Raw genomic sequence first — 27,842 nt, 5'->3', positions numbered from 1 at the left:
ACATTCTATTTTTCTCTGTTTACTATTGAAGCTGAGTACAGTACAGGTCTGTTTGTATAAGATTTCATAAGGATAGATAAAGGTATTCTCATATTATAAGCATATTTTTTTGACCTGAAAATACACACACAAAAGTTCACACTAATTATTTGGGGAGAACAAACTGGTGTGGGAAAGAAGATAACCTTTACTTTATAATTTCCAGTGTAACCTGAATTTGCTTTCCATATCAATGTGCTACTTTTATTTTAAAATATATAAATTAAAAAACTGAAGTTCAAAATTATTTTAAAGCTCATATATATTTAAATAAACACATAAGATTGATAAACAACCTTTCAGCTGCCACCAGCCAAGTCTTTTGCTGGAAAAATACACTAGGAGTCTCATGTCCAATACAGTAGTTACTAGCCACATGTGGATACTGAGCCCTTGGAAATTGGGAGAATGTCACATGTTGAAATTTTATGTTTGAAATAGCTGGTTAAATAAAATATATTATTTAAATTAACTTCCCCTGCTTGTGAATTTTGATGTAGCTTCTAGAAAAGTTTAAATTACATACGTGGCTCAAAATACATTTCTATTGACAAAATATATTTCTGTTGTAGTAGAATCTACTTAGTGACCTGAGAAAAACATGACTAAGGAGAGTTCAAAAGAAAAAAACAAAATGACACAAAGCATAAATATACTTCACTTAGGCAAACACAGAGTTATTTCTAGATATGCCCCAAACACCATAGCTTACTTGTATAAATCTTATTCAAATCACAACTTGAAGTCAGGAGCACGATCATAATTCTCATCCACTCTTCATAGTTCCTACATTTGCCTGTAGACAAAATAATGGAAAGAAGATGGTCCAAACAAGAGACAATGTTTTTGGTCACTTGGATTCCATCATTCCTGCAGTTAACATTCCACGAACGCCCACAACAGGTCAGGACCTGCATGAGGCACCACCAACAAAAAGAAAGGACACAAGTTAACAAAAACAGGCCTTCCTTCTCCACCCCCATTCAGCCAAGCAACATTCTCCATGTCCTATGGAACGCACCCCACTTTCAGCCACCACTTCGCAAAGCATGCATTTAAATGCGGGAACATTCCCTGGATGATCTAGTCTATGCAGAGCAGCAGAGGAAACACTAAACACGCACTATGGAGCATAAATTAATGGACTCTGCCTATATGGTTCATGGATATTTGTTGTAATCATTATCACAGTTTCTTGGGAACAGTGCTCTTGGGGGGATCCAGGCTTGCTGGAGCTTATTTTCACCGCTGGGAATGAGAAGAAGATGTGCTGCAGAACCCAGCTGCTGTGCTCTAGCTGACACTGAACTGCAGCCGCACTTGCTGTGCGTGTTATGGCTGCTGTCAGGGGAGGCAGCTGTATGCAGAGCACTGCTGGGCTGTCAGCTGCAGCGACCGAAGGCTTTGGTGCAGGATTTTGGTGATGGCTGACATGCAGGCAGATGTTGGGAGGACAAAGTGACCATAAGGAGCAAGGCACAAGGTAAGTATATGTAAAATAATGGTAGAAGTCAAGAGATTTTCAAAACAACGAAGTAGCTGTTGGTGGGGAATACTGAGGTTTCTGAAGGTTTTTAACATTTTAATTCTCCTCCATCTAATTTGTAGTTTCAATTTCGCTCGCTCTCTCTCCCTCTCTCTGTCTCTCTCTGGCTCTGTCTCTTCAACTTCCTCTCTCTCTCTCAGATACACGCATAAACATACCTCCTGAAGGACATCTAAATAAGTAGTTGTTGATATGCCATATATTTGTACAAGTTTTCTGCTTGTAATTTCAATCTCTTTTTCTAGTAATATACCCTGGAATGAAAGAAGCTGTCAGAATTCCTCCTACTTTAAGACTCTTTAAAGGAAAAAACCATTATGGACTATTAAAAGTTTGCATTATGCATAAGAGATCAGGCAAATGCCTGAAGACAAAGCACAAAAAACACAGGATACTTCAAAGAACTCCATTCCGCTTAACTTAGTCCCACCTGAAGAAAATAAATAAGGCTGAAAATTTAGGAAGAACTTTTATACACAAATTAAACTTTTGCTTCTGCCTTGGGCTTTACAATCCACTGATTATGGGGTGCCATTTGTCCCATGGAGTCTGTGCACAGGATTCTAAATGAGGAGTCTTTTCCATGTCATCTCAGTGAATGGGGACCTCTCTAGATCTGCTCCAGAACCAGCTTTATCTTAGTTTCACAGATTCTTCTCTGTATCCAGGATTCTTTTCCTTTTCTTCTAATCCATTGGATCAATATCTTTTTAAATATGCAGAATGAGTGGGGGTAAGAAATGCACCTTTTATTTATTTTTTTAAAAGATTTTATTTGTTTATTTGACAGAGATAGATCACAAGTAGGCAGAGAGGGAGGCAGAGAGAGAGAGGGAAGCAGGCTCCCTGCTGAGCTGAGAGCCTGATGCGGGACTCGATCCCAGGACCCTGAGAACATGACCTGAGCCAAAGGCAGAGGCTTAACCCACTGAGCCACCCAAGCGCCCAGAAATCCACCTTTTATTAACAGCTAAGAGGCATGATCTAGTTTACTATCCTTTCATTATTTAAGAAAAAATATCTTACTGGTATTATTTTCCTTTTTTAAAGGAACAGAAGAAAGGAAAATTAGATGTGTATGAAACAAGGAATTGTTCTTTTGAATGATGCATTATTGATTCCAGTTAGTTTCACTTTTCAGAGAGAGGATAAGTTACACCATTTTATTTTCAAGAGGTTGTACCTTACTCTTAGTTTTAAAAAATAAAAAGAATATTGCAATCCTATATTGTGACACTCCACTGGCATACACAATCCCCCAGTGGAGGCCATATCATTACAGCTGAATATACTCTATAATGCTATGCACATAGTAAGAAGTTAATACATGTTTATTGGATGAATGAATAAAGCATTGCCTCAAAAGGACAGATTTGAATAAGTTTGTAAAGAAATGCACTTTGATAGAAAATTCACAAAGTATGGATAAATGGCTACAGAAGTAGGAGGTACACATTCCTAGAAAAGAACATTCCCCAAGTTTACATTAATAATGTTACTGTTCTAGCCAGTTATTCATAAAATTTGTTATTAATTAATCTTACATGATATGGTATGATGGGAATAGCTGAAAATACAAATACATGCAACAAAAGTGTTCACATTACTTAGTTAAAATGTAGTTCAGACTTCTAGATGCTGACTTCTTATATATCAATATTTTGGAGTCCCTAGTTAATTCACCCCTCTACTAACCACACCAGTGTTAGAAGAACTATGTAGAAATGGGAGCACTTACCAATTACTGTGGGGAATGTAAATTGGCACAAGCACACTGGAGGTCAATTCTCCAATGATCTTTAGTGATAATTAGTAATTTCTTAGTATTTGCTTAGTACTTGGTAAATTCTGCAATGATTCTTAGTAAAAGTTAGAATCTTCATACTCCATAAGCCAGCATTTTCATTTCTTGATATATACCTTCAAAAGACTGCCATACATGTGCATAAAAACCATTGTTTTATATCATGGAAATAATCAAAATTCCCATTAAAAGGACAGTGGCCAAAAATGTAATAATACAAAATGTAATAAAATATATATCCATAGTATCCATAAAAAGCAATAACATTCATTATAATACATGATATAATATATGATATAATACATGAATTTATATAAATATTACTGAAATTAATTCCAAAACATATTTTATTCACTTGAAATTATGTTTTCTAAAATTCATTATAATACATGAAGTTACATTTGCTTTTAACCAAATGTTAAAAGGGAGTGGTTAAAAGCAAATGTAACTTCATGTATTATAATGAATTTTAGAAAACATAATTTCAAGTGAATAAAATATGTTTTGGAATTAGTTTCAGTAATATTTATATAAATTAATAAAAAATGATTCCTTCTCATTCCATATGTATATATATATATTATGATTATGTATGTACATACATATATATATGTTTATATGTGTATATATTTAATTTTTAGGAATACATAATTTCATAGTAAAACAAAAATAACCATGAAATATTCCTAAAGCTAATTATTCTCAGTACTTGGTCCTTGGTCCTGCCCCAGACCTATAGGCTTATATGCTGCTCCATTCCCATCCTTTCCCCAGCAGATGCTGTCTGAAGCATAATCCTGTTTTTGTCATAACAGGGAGCTTATCTGCCACTAGATAGATTTAAATAATGTGTAGTCTCTTGGGCGCCTGGGTGGCTCAGTGGGTTAAGCCGCTGCCTTCGGCTCAGGTCATGATCTCAGGGTCCTGGGATCGAGTTCCACATTGGGCTCTCTGCTCAGCAGGGAGCCTGCTTTCCTCTCTCTCTCTCTCTCTCTGCCTGCCTCTCTGCCTACTTGTGATCTCTGTCTGTCAAATAAATAAATAAAATCTTTAAAAAAAATAAAAATAAAAATAAATAATGTGTAGTCTCTCCCTTTCTACTGAGACAGTATTTTGGTGAGTCTCTTCAGACATGAGAATTTGAGTCAAGTATCTAACTATTAAATAAATAATGGAGAAACTTAAAAACAAGGATGTAATACTGAATAAACAGATCTTTTGGAAGATCTGTGATATGTCCTGCAGAAAGGCCATGGGTAGGGGATAATTGTATATTTTTCTATTTGCTTTTGGCTGGAGCTGAAGTTGGGGGTGAGTATAGAGGCCCTTCTTTTAGAAGGGACAAGGACAGGTGGGGCAGAACATCCTGAGAAAAGGAGAATGTTCAAGCAGCAGAGCTGCAGAACAAAGGCTCAGGAGAGGGTCGTGTCCTAAGAAGGGGCAAGCCCATTGACTTACGTTTTCTGATACTCATTTTTAAGTCTCCTTTTTTGTATAAATCCCACTGTGTGGTCTTCAAGCCCCAGGTTATGTCTTTTGGACACGCCCACCTTGTATTGGCTGTATTTCGTGGCCTCATACTAGCAGACCAGAAAGCTGCAGCCTGATAGCAAAGGGAAACTGGTATTGATGATGCTTGAAACAGTCCAGGGCTTCAGAGCACACAGAGCAGAGAGGTGGGTGTGAGGGTTCTGTGTGCTGACGGGAGGTCCGGGTGCTTCTGCGGAGGCAACAGGTGCCAGGAGATGGGGAGGAGGATTGAGGGAGCCATGCAGCTGGAATTGAAATGACCGCAGCAAAGACCACAGGAGAGAAGCCGAAGCCAGCTCTTGGAGCAACACCACCTGGCTACAGGAGCACTGGACAGTAGGACACTCGAATGTCCCAGAGGTCCATCAGGACGATTTGTGAGCCTCTCTTTGAGAAAGTCTGGGAAACAGAAAGGAATGGAAGGAAGGGGAAACCTCAAGTTGGTATCTGCTGGGCCTTTGGAAAGAAAAAACAGTGTCTGTGCTATTTTGGGGAGGACAAAGAGAGAAAGAGTGAAGAAAGAAATGGGCAGTCCCTACACTACACCAGGTTAAATGACCTGGAAGTTCTTCCTTGCAGGTTAAATATTGAAAGATTCCAGGAGTCAGTCATATGGCCATATCCACATACATGGATGGTTGGCTGTACAGGCCAAAATACATGTTTAATTCACTCAGATTCTCATTCCAAAATGGTGCTCTGTGGAAAATCAAATTTAATTTGTCCATTATGGTCATAAATTAAAGTACCAAGTTTGATAGTATTAAAACAACTTAGTTTCTTTGGAATAATGTTTCTTCAAATGCCCATAAAAAATAATAAGAAATCTAGGAAACATATAATTTAATTAAAATACTAATCATATTGGGGCACTTGGGTGGCTCAGTCAATTTAGCCTCCAACTCTTGATTTTGTCTCAGGTCATGATCCCTGGGTCTTGAGACCTAGCCCCTCTCAGCTGGGAGTCTGCTTGACAGTGTGCTCTCTCTCTCTCTCTCAAATAAATAAATCTTTAACAAATAATTATATTTATTCACCTTTTCTGCAAAATGACAAGTCAGGTAATGGCAGTTCTTCAACCCCAAATACTTCAAAACAGCCACAACAATAAAAAGAAATATCTCTTTGCTAATCAGAACATAAACTTTTGGCTGTCAACAAGCTGTGAGGCTGACTACAATTTTTCATCATGCTCTATGGCTTATCAGGTCACTTAGCTATTTTTAGAAGTAGACAGTGTTACTTATAATGCAGCGTATCTTGGAAGTTCAACCTTTGCAAATCATGCCATCCAGGGCAATTGTCTTAGAAGCAAAATCTCCATGGCTACCTGGTCACCTGCATTTAGGAAGATGAGCTGTCGAGTCAAGGTGATAATGCTTTCTCTTCCCCTCTAGTATACAATTGTAGTTAAATATCACCTGTATGTTTCCATTAACTTTGTGAGGTCATTGAAGGTTTGTATTTTCATATGCCTCTGACTGAACAAATTCAATTAAAAATGAAATTATAGATTTATTTATTACACAAATCACAAGGAATAATTCTCTTCTTGCTTCTTTGCTTTTGGGGGAGAGAATGTGAAGAAATCCTGAGAGAGAAATAATATTAAAGTTCATTTTCAAAATATAAAATATTGTGTTTATAACTGTCAGAAACTTACATAGATTGGAATAATGTATCATAGGCTCTGGCCCAGGAGATTTCTAGAAACTAGAAAAATAGAGTATTTCTGATATAATAGTGAAAGCAAGAGCATATATATATATATATATATACACATATATATATTCATTCAAAGAAATATTAAAAAAAACAGTAACTACATGAATACAAGACTCTTAAAATTAGTATTGCATTATTTTCCTTTCCTCTTTTTATTATTTTCATATTGTTCCTTCAGACATCGAGAGTATGAGGATTTGAGTAGTGTTTACCTTTGCTGATAGCTTCGGCTCCCCCTGTTGTCCGAAGTGATAAAATACATCACTCTGGATACAGTAAGGCACTCACTTCCTCTGTTATTTGTAAGCTGACATGAAGTAGACAGACACCTTCTGAAGTTTTTATGCATGCTGTGTTTTTTCTCCTTGCTGCAACAAGAAAAGCCTTTTCTTTTAACCCAGCTGCCTTTGAAGAAGTGACTCAAACATCTTCATGGCCTCTAAAGGTAAGAGTAAATATAGTTAGCTAATAAATTTTTCCTTATTTATGACTAAAAGTACTCAGTCGTAGGGATTTTATAATCAGTGAGGTTGACACTTTGAAATCTGTCATTTATCAATTTTGAAGACTGGAATTTTTAACTTCAAGGAAAATTTTCCATTAAATTAAAAAAGAAACACTATCTGATTGAAGGTAAAAGTTAAGATAAAAACAATGTTTTAGTTACCATGAATATAAATCTAGTGAATTAATAAGAAAAGCTGCATAGCAGAATTTAGAAGGGCAGTATTTAATACCAAACACAAGGACAGTTTAAAGGGATTTGAAGAAAACTTTTCACACATAAGTTAAAAAGTGTTAAAATACAGTTCGGTATTTTTAAATTCTCCACTTGTTGTGATATAGCCACTTACAAAGAATTCAATATGTGTTGCTGGTAAATTCTAATAATTTAATGGACTAGAAGTAAATATTACTGAATTATGAAAAAACTCCCAAAATTCTTTGACAGTAAATAATATATTAAAAAGCAAACAGAAAATAACTAATCTAAGTAGATTAATTGGGGACTTTGTTGGACAGGAAGCTGGGAATTTTTCCCTCAAATTCCTAAAACTGCATAAATATCATTAGTTCTGTCTTACTTTAAATAACTTCTCAAAAGACAAGAGATATGGTTGTTTTTTATGGCAATAAGTTTCAATCTCACTAAAAACACTTGTGAAATTTATAAAAATGAGACTATAATGTGTTTCATTCCATTATCAGAACAAACCATTAAACTCTAGCCTGTAATAAAAAGTTTAAGCATGAAGAATTATGATTAGTATAATTGACAGAAACCTTTTAACCTAATTACAAATAGGATAATAGAATCCAACAAAAAAAATCCACCACTAATTTAATGAAGCTTTCAAAGAAGTACATATGCTTATTTGCTTTCTTTATCAAAACACACTTTGGGATGCTATTTAATATGGAACAAAGGAGGTAATCTTTTCATTTTCCTTCAACATTTAATGTACACCAGTCCCTGAGTATCACGGAGAAAGCTGAAACAAATTGTAAACTATAGACATGAAACAAAAAAATCATGAATTTTAATACATGTACCTCGTTTTTATATTTGAAAGTGAACAAAAAAAATCTTGACAAGCCTTTTCTTTCATTTAAGACTGACACCAACACTTAATCCGAAACACTTCTTCACTATATAAGAGTTATAGCAACAACTGTAGCCTGTAAGGTAAAGAGTTGCAGAGTACGTGAAATATTTATAAGCTAGTTATACATTTTTAAAAGAGTAGATAGAAATTCAAAGCCAGATAGAAATTCAAAGGCATTCCTTCTTTAACTGGTGGTCTGAGTCTTTGAAGAAACTTGTGACTGGAAAGCATAGTAAGATCAAAATATGATTAATCTACAAAAAAAAGCAGTGATGTTCAGTAATGATAAAAACTCACCACTAAACTTAGAGGCAAAACTTCAGGTGGAAAACTAATACTCCTGCAACCTACTCAAATTATTTAGCACATGAAGTGGACAAAACATCTGTTAGAGACTCTATTCTATTTAAAGGAAATGAAAGCAAAGATCCCTTTTGAATCAGAAATCTGTTTTGAGAGGGCAAATCAGATTATCATCAATTATTTACCTAAAACATTTTGGTAGACAGTTTTCTTCAAATATGTTGCAGGACCTTATTCATAACATCATGAAAGTCTTCTGCCTCATGAATGATAGTGGCAATTATTATTTCCCAGGGAATACAGAGTCATTGGATAGTTCACACATTTTGTGGGCAGTTGAATCAGCACCACTAAACCAGAGCACAGTCTGAATACTGGATGCCATTAGAAGTGAAGGAACACTTGTGTGGTCTGAAGTCCCCTGATTTAATGTAAATAAACACAATTGAAGAACAAGTTGGTCCCAAATTTTAAGTTTGAGAAAGACGGGAGTTTCCAGGATGATCTAAACTGAACAGAAGCCATCTTTAAAAGCTGTTCCAATATGAACTGAAATCTCAGAAAAGGAAGCAAGTGATGTCACCATGGTGACAAGAGTTTCCAGCTGAGACTCCAGTCGGACTTTTGACATGATCCGCCCTGGGACCCCAGTGCATCACTGCTTCTTGACCTGCTTTGAGGTCTAAGGACCCAAAGACCTGCGTCCAGAATGTAGAGCCACTTGCAAGACACTCAATAATCTGCATTTTGTCACAGCAGATATAGCTTACAAGATAGAACTGAAGTAATTTGCTAATCTTTCTAACAACACAATTGACGAGGGAGAATCTAATGGTCTTCTGCCAGCTATTATTAGACATCGATCCCTGTATGTGTTTTTTGTATTTGAAGGATAACATGCATACAGTCCACTGCATAAAGAGCATCAAACTTAAGTTTATGATTTTTTAAAACAAGGATGCACTTGTGTAACCACCAACAAAATTACGATATAGAACATTTCTGGCATCTCATAAAGTCCCCTTTTTGGTCAACAGTCATACACCTTCACAGCCAGGATGAACTTCTATCCTAAATTTTATCATTATGAACTGGTTTTCTCTAGATCATAAATTGGCCTCTATTTTTCTCTGAAAGTCAATGACAACAGTGCTTTTGGCACTAAGCTAAAGAAAGGATTGTTTGTTCCATATTACTATTTCCAGTTAACCTTGCTGTTTGGGTCCTCTCCCAAATTAGACATGGTGTTACACAGTCTTCCTCCCCAGTTTGCTGATGGAGGTTCTGTTCAGGGCACCTTCTCCACTTCTCCAAGAGGAGGAGTACTTGAGCCCCTATGCTTTTTGTCTGCCTTTTTGTCTGCCCAGATCTGAGAAGTTCAGGATGGGTCCTGTGGGGAAGCAAACTGCTAATATTGGTATGGAACTCTATTTTATTTATCTAGTTATTTATAGATTTACTTATTTATGTGAGAGAGAGAGAGCAAGGCGGGTGGGGGGAGGCAGAGGGAGGAAGAGTCCTGAAGCAAACTCCCTCCTGAGCACAGAGCCCCAACGTGGGGTTTGATCCCAAACCCTGAGATCATAGCACACGCAGAAGTGAAGAGACAGCAGCTTAACCAACTGAGCCACCCAAGCGCCCCGATATGGAGCTCTATTTTAATGAGTCCAAATGACGAGTTTTTTTCCCTATGGTCATAACACTAAAGCGTGTCCAAATTCTAAATGTCACAGACCAATACAAACTTAAGCACCTGTCTTCATCCATTCCTACAACCTGAAGGTTAAATAAATAAATGAATCACCTGGCAATTTTTTCTCATTAACACTACATGTATACACAAACTTAACGAGCTGATTATTACTGCAAATGGTTTATGTCAAGGTCCAAAGGACCATTACTTGGATGCCCATGTTCCTTCACCAGTTTGTTCTGGCTTTTTTTTTTTTTTTTATCCCTCTCCAAGAACTCATTCAGGCTATGCTTGAATTCTCTTAATAGTGGGGAATTTACTATCACCAAAGGAAACTCAGTCCTTTCTTCAAATTTATTTTTTAGAGATTTAAAAATTCTGAAAAATACACCCCCACATACACACAACTTACATGAATTCGGGAGAGATAATCCATTCTAATCTACTGTGAATTATATAGATATCACTCCAACTTTAGTATAAGTACAATGAGAGTACTTACTCAAATCTCTGTGTAGCTGTTATAAACTTCTCCTTATAGCAGACCCTTTTTCTTGTCCTTCCCATTCATATGTCTTTAGAATAGTATGAATTGTTTTCATAATGGCCCCTCTAATATTTGAAAATACCTATCACAGATCTTGACCCATACCTACACTCAATCTAAGACAGCATAGTATTATCAAACTAAATGAATGCAACTATGAGAACTCCAATTGTTTATGGATTAATAAAGATGAGAAATAAAAACTCTGATAGTCTTTGAAAAAAAATGGTATCTAATGAGGGAGAAATCTAGAAGGCAACATGCAAAAAGAAAAAAGAAAAGTGATAGTAGAAAGACAGTAATTTATGATTTAAAAAAAAAAGTTTTTCACGCATTATTACATCTTATGCATAATACTACAGTTTCCAGACTAATGCAGGATAAATAGCAAATATCTACATTTTAATCTAGCAGATAAGTGGAATTAGAACATTTTTACCTGACAATAATATAGAAAACAGGTGATTTAAAATCAAAACCAAACATTTTAGAATTCTGTAAATATTTTCTTGTTTGTAATATTAAGCAAGCTACAAAGGGATTCACACTGTCAAAAGTATTTGGATGTTTTTATACAAAATATTGGGAAATCAAAGCTTCATTAGATATTATACTGCCCTTAAGCTCATAAATTAGTTTGAATGTTCTGCTAGTATGTAGAATTAACCCATTAGTTCTCAAAATATACGGTCAGAGAAGCAGCGTTAGCTCATCTGGGAACTTAAGAGACATGCAAATTCTGAAGCCTCACTCCTGCCAACTCCTGAATCAGAAACTCTGGAGTGGGGCCCAGGAATCTGTCTTTTAACAAGCCTTCCAGGTGGTTGTGGTAGAGCCTGGACCAGGTAGAGCCTGGTCTGTGGTAGAGTAAGGACCACTGAATTAAACCTAGACACAGCAGTAGGATTGATAAAAAGAGACAAAATATTCTCAGCAATTACAAGGTACCCTCATAAGTATCTGAGGAAGGGAGAATATGCCTTGAAACTGGTAATTATGGTTCAAAACTGGTATCTATGTTTATCTTTTTATGAGTAGAGAATATCTAGTTCTTTTTACCATTTATTTTTCTTTTGGAGTTTATAATTTTTCAGCTCTTTGAACAGTTTAACTTGCTTTCAAAAATATATTTTTGTAGGAATCATTTATTTTGCCCGAATTATCCAACATTTTCATATAACTTCTATCAGCTGTCTTCCGCATTCCTTTTTCTCTGGCTTAGGAGTTAAGTGAAGGCAACAGTGAGTAGGGAAAATTCAGGAGATTACTGACCCTCTGAATTCAGAAGTAACAAATACTATGAGAAAAAAATGAAATGGACTAAATTTAAATATGGGCTGAGATTTTCATTCTCTTGCAGATGCGCAGAACCAAAGAAGTAGAGGTTTGCCTGGCTTTCTTCCTGGAGCTCCAGACCCTGACCACAATTTTCAGGTCTCACTTCCCAACCCAGGGAACCAAGTGTGGCAGCCAGTTCTCCCTCCACCAGGCAGTCTCCCTCCTGGTCTAGAATATTTAAGCCAGGTGTTTTTTATCTCTTTATTTCTACACACGTTCACCCCTTAAAATGAAAACAGACTTGGTTTCTTGCTTTTCAACCACAGTTGAAGAACTTCAACAAATCACTTACCAAAATGAGAAAAGCAGTATAAATTATGAAATTATGAAGAAAGTTATCTCTATTATTTAGAAACAAATGTATCCTTTTTTATTCCCACTTCTATTATCCTTATTTATTTGGCAGAGTGATGACACTAAACATTTTTGATGGAGCTGTTTAGCACATTTATCCTCCTTCTGCTCATTGCTCAAGGTATAAGCAAATGTATCCTCAAGGAATTGTCCGACACATCTAGTGACCTACAGCTATTTAATTAAAGAATATTTATTGAGTACTTGCTATCATCAAGACATATAAAAAGCATAAAACCTAGGTCCTCTCACCTAAACATTCTGCAACCTAATCGTCTTGCAAAAAATGTTGACAAAAAGTGCAAGGCTATGTACTAAAGCCAGATAAACACACCATCATAATGTGTGCAGGTGCGTAGAGGAGAGAAAGGTTGTTAAGGATCTAAGTACACAGGAGAGACGTCAGTAATGATCTGAGAACTCAGCGTCTTCAACTGAATCTCAAAAGGTAGCTATAAAGGCAAGGGAAAGCAAATTACCAAGTTAACATCATTGTCTTTGATACTGTTGCTTCTCCAGGCTTATTTGCTTAAAAGATTATATTAGTATTAGATATAGTCATTGGAGGGTGAGCAGTGATTCAATCCTTATAATAAATCAATCAAGAAATACCATCATCTGAATTATGTGGCACACAAAGAGCCATATATATATGTATATATATACATATATATATATTTGTTGCTTTTCTATTTTATCCTGCAAAAGATTAGAAATACGCTAATATTGAGATGTCAGCACATCTGCTGCTATTTTCAGCTTCTTTGGCATTCTTTCAAACTATAAAGTCTATCTCCTTTATCAAAATCAAATCTCTCTGTTAATTCCCTTAAGGTACCAGAGATTTCTGTTATGCCGGATAGGATTTAAGCTGCAAGCAGCATATGTTCCTGGGAAAACGTTTATAATTGCAGATGCCTTCTCCAGAAACCCACTGGCAGACAAATGTACTTCAGAGACTGGAGAGCTCAGGGAGATATGTAAAAGAGCTGGAAAAGCTAAGCTACCATCTTCCATCTGCAGAAAGGATCAGCTGTAACAGCTGACTAGAGTTGATTAACTGCTGCAAGCTGTTTGGGAATGTTGTCAGACAAGGTTTTGCCAAGTATAAAAGTGATATACCAGTGCCAGAGGGCTGAGGTTTGATGATCACATATGGTCATCACATATTCTTCTTCCATCCATGAATGATGACACACCCGGAGCCAGATGCTTGACATGAATACATTTCTTTTTTTACGTTCCATAAATAGAGATATGAACCCATTGGCTTCAGTTCTAAAATGAAGTCAATTTTCTAGGCATATACCTTTGGTAATCTTTTCCAGAAAATAAAAATAGGCCACAAATTGGTGAATAGTTTATTTCAAAGGGAAGGGTAATTTATTCACCTTATCCTAAAAGAATACTTGCTTACTTTAAAGCAGTGTACTTATAGCAGGATAAATGAGCATTTTGAATGTTTTATAGCACAAGTCTGTAAGAGATATATAGATATAGATAAAATGAATTTTGTGTTAAATTTATCTAAAAACCATAAGAATGAAATAAAATCATGAATATTTGAAAATAGTACATCCTTCAATAAACAGGAAAATATACAAAATATACAAAAATATCCTTCTAAATTAAAAAAATCAAAGTTAAAATGTAAAAACTCATTTGTTTTCCTTTAATCAAGTCCATCCTATGACTAATGAAAATCTTGTTTCCATTAATAATTTGAAAATAAAACTTCAGGTATGTATATAAACATAAATACATATACACATATGTATATATGTATATATATGTAAATATGTATGCAATATACATATATATGAATGTATATGTGTGTATGTATGTGTGTGTATATTTACACCATTCATATAGAGATAAACCTAAGAATAAACTAGAGATTCTCTCTCTGGATTAACATATTCATAAGTCAATATCATTTTATCCTATTAGTGTCAAATGATAATTATTAGAATTTAGTCACCTACCTGGAGGTAGGAGTAGTGAGTTAAATTCTACAAAGACACATGTGTAGATCCAATTTATTTGAAGTACATATATTTAATGGAATCACTGATACCTGTAAACCTGATAAATTATATATGAGAATTTATTCTTAAGCTATATATCCAAAGCTTTCATTAGATTTTCACTCTATGGTTTTCATACTTCAGTGCTTTACTTGCCCTGATACTTGAATATATGATCCAATCTGTCTAAAGTTGCCAACAATTCCTAGCCCATTATTTAATAGCCAAGGATGGAAAGGACTCATTTGGACAATAGTTTAGAAGTGCCCAGGACTACTTAAAGGAAACTGCAAGAACAAAACAAGACCCTCAAATCCACGGGCTTTGCTCACAGAGATAGATCAAATCAAACATTATCACAGAGATTGGGGCATGTAAAAGGGTAGACAAACTAGGAAGAAAAGGTACTCAGAAATTCCACAGTATCATTTAAGAATTGTTTATCCCAGTTCCTAAGATTAGGTTAGTGATGCCAAAACAACAACAGAGTAGAAAGCACATCAAAATGGGTGGCAGGCTGTAAGATCTGTGTCTAAATCCTGCCCAACAATTTTACAAGCTCTGCGGTCCTGCGCCGACTACTTACTCCCTCTGGGATTGTTTCTTCATGGATAAAATGTAATGATGTCTACCTCTCTGAGTTTTTATGAGGATTAAATCAAACACTATGTCAAAATATCTACCACAGTGACTATCTCCTGGTAGCCACTAAATAAACATCTACTATTATTAAAAAGCAGAGGGGTACGACTTTCCTTTCCAATGTGCAGTGGATCTCAATTGATAGTCTCTAAATTTCAAGACTAAAACTCGATCGATGCCACTAACATTAAAGTTCTCGGATTCAAACTTCAGTCTTGCCCCCATAGTTCTTCTCCATACCTAAGTTACCTCTAATGGACCCACCGCTAAATAATCGTGGATATCCTTTTTGAACTTTTCTCTTCTCTCAATTTGCCTTAAAAGAGAACAGAACTAACAATAATACACTACAAAAGATTGATTCTAATATTCAAAAATTGCCATTATTGTTAAAATAGGTTTTAGAATCTCTTAAATCATAAATTATTTATGGAAAATATTTTTTGTGAACCTTAAAAAAAAAAGGCTACATGAGCTCATTAAAGAATAATAAGATTTAAATAGAGGATGAGGCATTAGTTTTACTACACCTCAGGATATACATGGAGAATATAGGAAGTAATGTAACTTCAGATTTTCTGTGTTTGTGATGCCCAATCAATACCAAATATTACTAATGATATTTCAGTTAAATGGTTACCAGGGAGTTTATTAATGTTAAGGGAGAATAAAGTAAAATTCAGAGGCAAAATAGAACATGAAGTGTTGGAGAAGACAATGGTCTTCATGGTTCATGAATTTACCTTAGCGAAAAATAAAATTCATTCCAAGAACATATTTTATTATTTCCTTTAAATAATTGTATTGTATACTTTTAAATATAGTCATTTCTTAACTATCTATGGTTACTTTATCTCTGTAAGCTAACTTCATTTTTAATTACATAAAGCAGATTTTATTATGTCAGCTGTTAGTGGCAAAACTTATTCTGCTTAAATGGATATTTTGTAGGCATCAATAGTATTTCTTATTGTTGTTTTTTTTTCTCATCCAGAGGAAGGTATGAGTGAGAACAATTTATAGAGGATCTCTCTCAGCTTTAACAAAGACATTTTATTTCTGTGAGGAATGAGTTGAGAGTGAAAGAGGATTTAGGAGGGGAGGCCACACATTCAGACGATTGCTTAAAAAAACGAGTTTAAAAAAATGAGTTTAAAAAACTTTTAGGCATTATTATTTAGAGACTGCTTAAACATCTTCAAGTATTATTTCCAACAGTTACTCTTTTGTCCCTTTATCACAGAAAGAACACAGAGTTAACCACAGTTCTTATTCTTATTCTGGGCAATTCTGCCTTGGAATTTTCAGAACTCTTGTAATTTTTTTTATTTTTACTTGAATACAAAAGATACCGTTTTCATTATAAAATGTCAGCTGTTTTCAACTACTTCCTAGTAGAGAACATGAAAATTACGGAATTTCATGTGGTAAATAGGTTGATAGTAATATCTCCAAAGGTTTTCAAAGTGTGATGTAATGCTTTTTATTTCTTTGTCATTCTTTACAGTTAGACCTGATAATTATACACCAGCAGGTGGAGCTTCTTGGAAGTAAGTATATTATATTCTATACTTATTAAAACTGTTAAAAATATTTTAGGCTTCAGAAATTTTGTTACATTTAAATACGTCATAAACAATTAAGTTAAATGTTGATAAAATTAAATTAAAAAGATCAGTAAGTCTACTTTTTAAAACAAATATTGGAAAGCAAATTGTTAGTCCGATACAGATAAACATAAAAGCATAAAACTCTCCAAATCCTTAGTAATATTGTTATCAGGGATCTAACATTATTTTTATTTTAAAATAATAAAAGATGTTTGATCATTTCCATGCTTCTTAATAATTTATTTTTTTAGTAATTTCAGAAATGGAAATCAAGCTTGAAATTAATAACAAAAACCCATCCTAGTCCTGGGACTAATATTACACTGCATATTAACTAACTGGAATTTAAATAAAACTTGAAACAAAACAAAAAATAAATAAATAAATAACAGAAACCCATCGAACAAAATCCAATGTTTTATCTTTGAATCAGTGATTCATCAAATGGCTTGTTTTTTAACAATACACAGATTTACAATGATGACTAACTGAATACAGATTGCTTGAGTATTTTTTATTCTTAATATTCTATACATAAAATAGAATATGTCAAAATTGTAATAAGCAAATGGCAGGATGGCACGCAGCTGTAGATAAATAGCCAAATAGATCCTAAAACAAAACCATTACTATGCTATGAGTTGTCCCAGTAAATTCCACAGCAATGATAGAAGGATCATTTCAGGATTCGATTCTTTTCAGACTTTTTCAGTTGAAAAGCGGCACTATGTGTTCCAAGTAGGTCATATATCTGGAATCAAAATTTAATCATTGCACAGCTTTGTTCTCAGTACTTTGATTTCCATAGCTAAGCCCTCAAATTTTAGAGCATGGAAATAGATTTGCATGAAGAACATACCATACACTTAATAATTAGTCAGTGCTCCGTTTTCTTTACTTATTTAAAGATTTGATACTAGGCAATAGCATTGTTTTAATGAATTATTTTTTCTTCCCTTAGTGATACTCGGCACTGAGACTTCCAACAAATATGAGATTAAAAACAGCCTGGGACAAAGAATTTACTTTGCAGTGGAGGAAAGCATCTGCTTTAATCGTACCTTCTGTTCCACACTGCGATCTTGCACTCTAAAGATCACGGATAACTCAGGTCGGGAGGTGATTACAGTAAACAGGCCTTTGAGGTGTAACAGCTGCTGGTGCCCTTGCTACCTGCAAGAGGTTAGTCATGGGCAGGACGTGTACTTTTATTTTTCTACATTTGAAAAGATTAACAATTATTTAATAAATGACATCCATCTGGAGCCATGAGGCAATTCACCTTGGGATTGTTTGATTTAGTAGGCTGCTCCTTTAGGAGCAGAATAGCTGAAGGATTTGGTGATTCACTAACTTGTTTTTGTTTTGTTTTGTTTTGTTTCCAACCAAAACCTCTAGTGGCTTCTGGTGAATGGGAAAAAAACAGCTAATGTGTCACGTAAATAGGACACATCCTCTTGAATCTCTCTATTAGGCACATAATTATAATATCTATGAGATCCACCATTAAGCAAATCTACCCTTTGCATTCTCCGACTGTAGCAAAGTTCAGAAAGGGCTGAGTAATAACAAACCCTTCCAAGGTGTTCTCTTGGTTAGGTATCACTTTTCATACAGAATCTCCCATCCCATTCAGCCATTTATGACAAACTTCGAACGGGAACAAAGACTATGTTATTGTTCTGAAGGGAATCATTTAATTATTTTAATATATAATAGATTTTCATCATTATCTAATAGATCTACAATAATAACTTTCATTGACATAATGCAGTTAAGTCAATATGGAACATTCACTTACCTTAATCTCTTTGATATCATAACATCTGTATGAGCTAGAATACGTTTTACTCTCCACATTTAGCAACTGAGAAAACTGGGGCTTAGACATTGGAAGTAACTTACACGTCATTGAAATATCATGAATGGGGCTTGATCCACTGTCCTTATTCAAATGCCAGTTTCTCAAAAAAAAAAAAGGAAAAAAAACAGTTTTTCTATTGACGACCTATGTTTAAGTACTCTACGTGGCATGATGAGAAATAAATATTAATATGAATGGGGTGAATTGAGGAAGTTTCTAGCAATACATATTGAAACTAATTCTCCAACTATTTATTGGCAGTTGCCTGGTTAAGTGATAAAATGGAGAAGGCAGTCATACATGGAGTTCAAATCTTCATCCTCCTACTGAGGATATTTAAGATTTAATATGCTCTAAGATGATATGGTCAGTATAATATATCTGTTTGAAACTTTCTGATAATTGATGTTTTATTTTATAGTAGCTCAATGTCACATAAATGAAAAGATGTACCTTGATACTCATTAATAATTTTTAAAAATGTGGTCAAAATCAAACCAGTTATTTTAAAAATGACCCCAGAACAAATCTATATAATTCTTTCTTTTCAGTTTTTTTTTTAATTTAAGTATAATTGACACACAATGTTACATAACCATCAGCTGACAACTTAGTGGTTTAACCAGTCAGATCTACATAATTCTAAGCACTCTCATTGAAACCACCTCTGGTGATCCAAGAACACTAAAGGCATACACATATGACTATGAACTTAAATTAAAAAAAGACAAAAGGTAAACAGATTATAAGAGTTGGTTTGATTTAAAAGCAAACAATTTTCATTATTTTTACCCACCTCTAGTTTATTTCACAATGGATTTGATTTGACTACATAAATATGTTGAAGTACAATATGATGAAAAATAAAGAAATTAAGGAAATGAAGGTAATAGGGTAAAATACTAAAGTAAAGCCTGAAAATGCAATTGTTAGTCTGTAACGCTTTGGAAGAAGTGAAACAGGAATCAAACTGGTATGTAAAACAGTACCTTCACAAGAAGCATTTGTTTTTAATTGAACACAGAGAAGCTTGAAGTTGACAGCCTGAAGGGAAAACAATCACGAAATGCTAATAATTGGTAAGTGAGGGATAAAAATAGATGTGTGTTGTGGCAACACAGGAGAGGGAGTAGATTGGAAATACCTTATGGGAAACAGCTTCAGTGCCTGACCAATTGCCACACTCAGAACAAAAATGGCAAAGAAGCCAGCGTCCAGGGTCAGAAGACAATTCTGGGACAGGTTCTCTTCAGGGAAGGAAGATTAAAGACATGGACCTTCAGTGAATAATGCCAAGCATATCTACAGAGTGAATTTCTTTGTTTCTATAAAATAATAGAAAAAAATTCACTGCTGTGTTTCCTTATAGCAAATATTCAGAATAGTTTGTGGAATACAAAAATAATTTTATAAAAGTTACTGTTTAGAAGTAAATTGACACTTTAAAATTAAAATACAATAACCCTAGAAAAATCTTATTTTATTATTATCTCTTCTTACAGTTAGAAATCCAAGCCCCTCCTGGTACTATAGTTGGTTATGTTGCACAGAAGTGGGACCCCTTTCTGCCTAAATTCACAATCCAAAATGCAAACAAAGAAGATATTTTGAAGATTGTTGGTCCTTGTGCACCATGTGGCTGTTTTGGAGATGTGGATTTTGAGGTATGGATGACAGAATGAAGGATGTTTTCACTTAGGTCCTGATTTTTTGCAACATAATTCAATTTTAAGATATTCAAACCCTGAAATATCTCTGAAATAAATTTAGAAGACAATATACTTGTGAAATAATGTAATAAGCCCATATTCTACATGCCAATAATAACTCATAATTTCAGAGATATTAAGAATTTTTTTTAAAAAACATGCTAAAACTTTTTGATGTGTGTGGAATTATAGCACCCATGGTACAAAGCAAATACATTTAGTTTAGAATCACCCTAAATTATATCTTCTTTCCTGTTGCTCTGTAGTTACATATCCCAGTTCAGGTCTCTTCTAAAAAGCACATTCCTTTAAAATATCACTAACTTAGAAGCTATGGCCAGAAGACCTGCTAACTTCATTTTGTAAAATAATCTACACTTACATAAACATATTTGTGTAAACGCAATGTTAAAAAAACAATAGGAAGTTTCAAATTTGGTTGTAAGAATATGAGCTATCTTAACTGCTTTTCCTAGAAATACATTTTAGGCAAAGCAGATTGAATTTAAAGGGTATATTTGCTATTCATTCCTTCTCTCTTTACATATTCATATATATCCCACCTAGGACGTTCATTCAGTTTGAGGGACTTCACAGAACACTGTTCACCCAGAATAGGATGTAAATTCTGCAACATGAGGTGTTCTAACTCCACTCCACTCTAAAAGGACTTAGCACGACTTTCCTAAGACTAAGGATAGGCTCCTCATTCAGTGGGGAGTCTCCTTGTCCCTTTCTCTTTCCCTCCCCATGCGCTCTCTCTCTCTCAAATTAAAAAACAAACAAAAAACCAAAAAAAAAAAAAAAACAAAAAAAAAAAACTAAAGGATAAAAATGTGCCCTATGATTAAGACTTGAAAATTTTATTATTGGGACGCATGGGTGGCTCAGTCAGTTAAGCATCTGCTTTCTGCTCAGGTCCTGATCCCAGTGTCCTGGGATCAAGCCCCACATTGAGCCTGAGCCCATGTCAGGCTGCCTTAATCTGCTTCTCTTTCTCCCTCTGCCCCTCCCAATGCTGTGTTATCCCTCACTCTCATCCTCTCTTGCTCATAAATAAATAAAATACTTTTTAAAAGTTTTAAAAACATTTTAGTATTTGTAGTAATGAATGTCCTACGTAACTTTCTCTATTTTCTATCTTCTCTCACCATACAGAAAGTGAAAATTTATACTGAATCACTTTCAGCCTTTGCATGATAATCAGAGCAAGCAAAATAGTTGATAAAGTTTAATTGTAGATGCCTTCTAGCTGAGAAGGACTATAGATTTTTTATGCCAAACTGCATTTCCTGTGTGATATATTTGCCCAGAGGATTTTTCTTTTTTCTTTTTTTTTTTATTTAATTTTTTTATTTTTTCAGCATAACAATATTCATTATTTTTGCACCACACCCAGTGCTCCATGCAATCCGTGCCCTCTACAATACCCACCACCTGGTGCCCCCAACCTCCCACCCCCCACCCCTTCAAAATTCTCAGATCGTTTTTCAGAGTCCATAGTCTCTCATGGTTCACCTCCCCTTCCAATTTCCCTCAACTCCCTTCTCCTCTCCATCTCCCCTTGTCCTCCATGCTATTTGTTATGCATCACAAATAAGTGAAACCATATGATAATTGACTCTCTCTGCTTGACTTATTTCACTCAGCATAATCTCTTCCAGTCCCGTCCATGTTGCTACAAAACTTGGGGATTCATCCTTTCTTTTTTCTTTCTTCTTCTTTTTTTTTTTTTTTTAACAGCTTTATAAACATATATTTTTATCCCCAGGGGTACAGGTCTGCGAATCGCCAGGTTTACACACTTCACAACACTCACCATAGCACATACCCTCCCCAATATCCATAACCCCACCCCCTCTCCCAACCCCTTCCCCCCATCAACCCTCAGTTTGTTTTGTGAGATTAAGAGTCACTTATGGTTTGTCTCCCTCCCAATCCCATCTTGTTTCATTTACTCTTCTCCTACCCCCTCAACCCCCCATGTTGCATCTCCTCTCCCTCATATCAGGGAGATCATATGATAGTTGTCTTTCTCCGATTGACTTATTTCGCTAAGCATGATACCCTCTAGTTCCATCCACGTCGTCGCAAATGGCAAGATTTCATTTCTTTTGATGGCTGCATAGTATTCCATTGTGTATATATACCACATCTTCTTTATCCATTCGTCTGTTGATGGACATCTAGGTTCTTTCCATAGTTTGGCTATTGTAGACATGGCTGCTATAAACATTCGGGTGCACGTGCCCCTTCGGATCACTACGTTTGTATCTTTAGGGTAAATACCCAGCAGTGCAATTGCAGGGTCATAGGGTAGTTCTATTTTCAACATTTTGAGGAACCTCCATGCTGTTTTCCAGAGTGGTTGCACCAGCTTGCATTCCCACCAACAGTGTAGGAGGGTTCCCCTTTCTCCGCATCCTCGCCAGCATCTGTCATTTCCTGACTTGTTAATTTTAGCCATTCTGACTGGTGTGAGGTGATATCTCATGGTGGTTTTGATTTGTATTTCCCTGATGCCGAGTGATATGGAACACTTTTTCATGTGTCTGTTGGCCATCTGGATGTCTTCTTTGCAGAAATGTCTGTTCATGTCCTCTGCCCATTTCTTGATTGGATTATTTGTTCTTTGGGTGTTGAGTTTGCTAAGTTCTTTATAGGTTTTGGACACTAGCCCTTTATCTGATATGTCATTTGCAAATATCTTCTCCCATTCTGTCAGTTGTCTTTTGGTTTTGTTCACTGTTTCCTTTGCTGTGCAAAAGCTTTTGATCTTGATAAAATCCCAATAGTTCATTTTTGCCCTTGCTTCCCTTGCCTTTGGTGATGTTCCTAGGAAGATTTGCTGCGGCTGAGGTCGAAGAGGTTGCTGCCTGTGTTCTCCTCGAGGATTTTGATGGATTCCTTTCTCACATTGAGATCCTTCATCCATTTTGAGTCTATTTTCGTGTGTGGTGTAAGGAAATGATCCAATTTCATTTTTCTGCATGTGGCTGTCCAATCTTCCCAACACCATTTATTGAAGAGGCTGTCTTTGTTCCATTGGACATTCTTTCCTGCTTTGTCGAAGATGAGTTGACCATAGAGTTGAGGGTCTATTTCTGGGCTCTCTATTCTGTTCCATTGATCTATGTGTCTGTTTTTGTGCCAGTACCATGCTGTCTTGATGATGACAGCTTTGTAATAGAGCTTGAAGTCCGGAATTGTGATGCCACCAACTTTGGCTTTCTTTTTCAATATTCCTTTGGCTATTCGAGGTCTTTTCTGGTTCCATATAAATTTTAGGATTATTTGTTCCACCAACAACAAGACAGAAGAAAGAGAAATTAAAGAGTCCATCCCATTTACAATTGCACCCAAAACTATAAGATACCTAGGAATAAACCTAACCAAAGAGACTAAGAATCTATACTCAGAAAACTATAAAGTACTCATGAAAGAAATTGAGGAAGACACAAAGAAATGGAAAAATGTTCCATGCTCCTGGATTGGAAGAATAAATATGGTGAAAATGTCTATGCTACCTAAAGCAATCTACACATTTAATGCAATTCCTATCAAAGTACCATCCATTTTTTTCGAGGAGTTTTCTTTTTTAGTGAAAAATAGGACTTGGAGTTAGTAATAAAGGAATGACCTTTATGTTATATTTAGTATTTAGTATATTTTATATATATATATATATATATATATATATATATATATATATTTTATATATATATATTTATATATATAAATTTATATTTAGTTATTTAGTATAACATAAAAATGAGATTAAGCAATGGCTGATAATATTTAAGTATGTTAGTAGTTATAAGATCTTAGCAATAAAAATTTAAAAGTTTACAAATTAGGGGTGCCTGGGTGGCTCAGTGGGTTAAGGCCTCTGCCTTCAGCTCAGGTCATGATCTCAGGGTCCTGGGATCGAGCTCCAGGTAGTTGTCGAGCTCCCCGTAGTCGTCGGGGCTTTCTGCTCAGCAGGGAGCCTGCTTCCTCCCTGCCTCTCTGCCTACTTGTGATCTCTCTCTGTCAACTAAATAAACAAAATATTTTTTTAAAAAGTTTACAAATTATACGTAAAGTTTCTTCTAAAAATCTTATCTAAAATCTTTATCAAAAATAATTTCTTTTTTTTATAATTGAAGAATTCAGGTTTGAAATCTGGACTTCGGGTAATGGAATTACCTTCAAGGTTAGTCCATGTAATTGAGTCTATGTACCTGCTGCCATCTTGTGGTAGCCTGGCCTTAATTATTTATAGATATTATATTCTCAATCTGCATACAAAAAGCAAAAAAAGAAAAGGAATTAGGATGAATTAGACAACTGTCAAAAAAGCAATATTCCTGAAGAGTGAACTATAAAATTAAGTCTACAAACTTGTGCTTATATAAAGGAATGAATGACATGGAATTGTCACTGATGATAAATAAAATAATTCATGTCTCTCTTGAAGCAAACATACTTAAAACCATTTGTTTCACTTTTAGATTTAACATCTCTTATTTTCAAAGGTGAAGACCATTAATGAAAAGCTTACAATTGGGAAGATTTCGAAATACTGGTCAGGTTTTGTAAATGATGTCTTCACCAATGCTGACAACTTCGGAATTCACGTTCCTGCAGATCTAGATGTAACAGTCAAAGCAGCGATGATAGGTGCTTGTTTTCTCTTTGTAAGTATGGTCTTAAAGAGCATGAGTGATTTATTTCCCTTTTCTTATTAATCAGTATGGAGCCAGTCTCATTTTACACAGCATCACTTTTACCCCCAAGGAGGATTATGCATAGAAGGCTAGTTTGAGACCAAGTCTTCAGAAGTCAGAATTCAGGCATTTCTAATAGGCAGCCCTTCTCCACTGGCCCTCATACACCCTCTCCCTCAAGAACTGGTGCCCTGTTACATCCTACTCATCGTTTCTTCAAAACCTTAGTTACCCTTCTCTTTCAATTTCAATTTATATTTTTCACTCATTTTTGCTTTCACTGAAAAATACGTAAATAGCACATTATTTTATCCGGTAAAGTTCAGGACCGTTCCATTGTTTAACAATGAATTAAGTGACATTCAGAATGTGAAAAGTACAGCTGTCTTGCCCTTCCAATATGAACACGGACACATGGATTCAGTGGGGTGAGTTAATATGTATCAGCTTCCATTATTACAAAGATATCATGTCTTTGTCCCTTTTTTTCTAACTTAAAAGTCCATTAAAAATATTTTCTTCTTGGTGTGGATTAGTGATAGGAGAACAGAATTCAAGTGATACCTGTGCCAAATGCTTGGCCATCTCCTGTTCATGATTTTTCCTCTAATATCTCCCTCATTGTGTATCATTGTCAATGCTCTGCAAAAAGTCATGGAATTTTAAAATAAACCTACATTCTTTCTCTCATATTTTGTTGTTCTTCAGTGTTTTAGGATCCTAAATCTTAAGGTTATGTTAATGTGTGCTGTTGTGGAGGAAAAAATGGCTCTATCTACTCAGCTTTTTCTAAAGACTCTTGGGAAATAGAGTAACTAAAAATAATTCTCTAGTGACATTGCTGATAGATACTTAGAGTTTAATACAGAATATATATTTTTCCAGGAATTTAACTTATTGGTTCCCTATCACTGGTAGAAGGTAGAATTCATATATGTGTAGTGCTAGGTTTTTATACTTACTAAGTAGTCACTTATCTTCAATTCCCATTTGCATCTATAAATCTAACCAGTTCCAGTCAGTCTTGCCTGTGACCTAATATTTCTTCCATTCCTATTCTCCTCTATATCCAGGTGACAGGGCTTTTAATTTTCCATTTCCTGCTCACCTTTCCCATTTTTGATCATTCAGCACTGCAACACCAATCCCTCCAAACATACGTGCGCGCACACACACACACACACACACACACACACACACACACACGGCTCTTTTCCCAACACCTTAATTTGGCCTTTCTGATTAAGCTCTGCAGTTAATGTTTATATTTAAAAAACAGATCATCTTTAATCTGCCCTACCCACTTGTATTATCTAACAGGCTGATGGTAAAAATGTACTATCAACAATTTGCTATGCACTATAAATTGGAGAAGCTCTGATTCCGATAACAGCTCAGTCATCAAAAAAATAAATTTTTAACTCCATAGTCTCAGGGAGAAGTATACTTACTGAGAATATTGAATGTTCCCAGACATTTCTTTTTTCCCCTTTTGGGGGGGGTGCAATATAGCTTTTAAAACTATTTCTCACATGTATTTCCAAGATAAATTACTACTTCTACATATAATTTGATAGGAAGAATTATATTTTTAATTTTTAAATGCTGTCCCCATTTTGTTACCTTGTGCTGACAGAGAGACCTTTGGAAAACTGCTGATGGGAGAATATTCACTGATCCAAACAGCAAAATTCACAAGTACTAACCTAATGTTTGGTCTCCTCTAGTTTGATGCTACCATTCCACAACCCATAGCTCTAACTACCCCTTCTCAAAATCTTCCTGTTACAGTTTTCGGTACTTCTGAGATGACTACCTAGTTACTAACCACATAGTCCATGATGATGTATGTAATACTTGCTCAAAAGTCAGTGTCTGTTGCAACGTCCCGCACTGACACAATGTCCTGCAAAGCCTGCACTGTCTTGATCCCCCAAGATTTTGGCTGATGATACCCTGCTGATTCAGATAAGACTTCCAAGTAGCTTGTATTCTGAAAACTAGAAAGTATCGTTGAGCTTAAAACTTTTTTATTTTCCTCCTACTGCTAAATCGCAAGTTGCTGCAACACCTCTGGGAAACATAATTGCTTTATATAATCAAAGCTTCCATGTGAGACTCCAGATCTTAATTGTTGCCTTTCTGTAAATGTACTCATATCCACTTTATTTATTTGTAGGATTTTATGTTCTTTGAACATTCACTGGCTGGATTATAACAAGCAAGATGACAAAAACAATAAAATATGCAAGAACATATTTCAGTAAGTAAACTTTAAATGATCTCTTTCCCTTTGAAGATGTCTATATTTGACGCTGTCTAACTCTTTTTCATTTTCTTCTAGAAATCCCTTGGGCTCTGGATTTCATTTCTAAATGGTTTGCATATTTGCTTTTTTTTGGGTAACAAATGTTAATTATTGCATTTATTAAAGCATAATGTAATGAAGCAATTATCTTGTTGTATATGCATGATAGCTAATGACAAGATTACTGGGCCGAGCACAGTGTTGCTTTGAGAGATTGTCATTCTTCTTTTTAATCCTTTTGAAGTTATTGCATGGGTAAGCATGAAAGATGAGAACTAAGGCTTGCAGCATCACTGATGAAAATTCAATGTTTAGAGAGCACTTTGAAGTTTTGCTGGTACTAAGGCTGGTTACTAATCAAAGGGACTGGATTTCTAAAATATTTTTTCATAAGCAGACTTTTGACTTTGTTTATTAATCTTATTGTAGCGAGACATTTTTACTTTATATCAGAAAGGCTGAAAGTTGGATAAGTAATATGCTTAAA

At 35.1% G+C, this 27,842-nt stretch overlaps 1 protein-coding gene across 1 annotated transcript; it reads left to right on the top strand.

The window, feature by feature from the left end:
* Window positions 1-1,293: 1,293 nt before the first annotated feature.
* LOC125098458 (phospholipid scramblase family member 5) lies at window positions 1,294-27,409 on the top strand. The gene is made up of 9 exons (XM_047727305.1): window positions 1,294-1,522; window positions 7,023-7,089; window positions 12,155-12,318; window positions 16,663-16,705; window positions 17,727-17,947; window positions 20,132-20,293; window positions 24,856-25,017; window positions 27,227-27,310; window positions 27,392-27,409. Exons 2-8 carry the CDS (start codon window positions 7,077-7,079, stop codon window positions 27,263-27,265), a joined length of 804 nt encoding a protein of 267 aa, XP_047583261.1. The 5' UTR covers window positions 1,294-1,522; window positions 7,023-7,076; the 3' UTR covers window positions 27,266-27,310; window positions 27,392-27,409.
* Window positions 27,410-27,842: the final 433 nt, after the last annotated feature.

This window comes from Lutra lutra, chromosome 1, assembly GCF_902655055.1.
Source record: "Lutra lutra chromosome 1, mLutLut1.2, whole genome shotgun sequence".
NCBI classification, from domain to species: domain Eukaryota; kingdom Metazoa; phylum Chordata; class Mammalia; order Carnivora; family Mustelidae; genus Lutra; species Lutra lutra.
The sequence above is the reverse complement of the archived record's forward strand: the minus strand, read 5'-3'. Positions and strand labels throughout refer to the sequence as shown.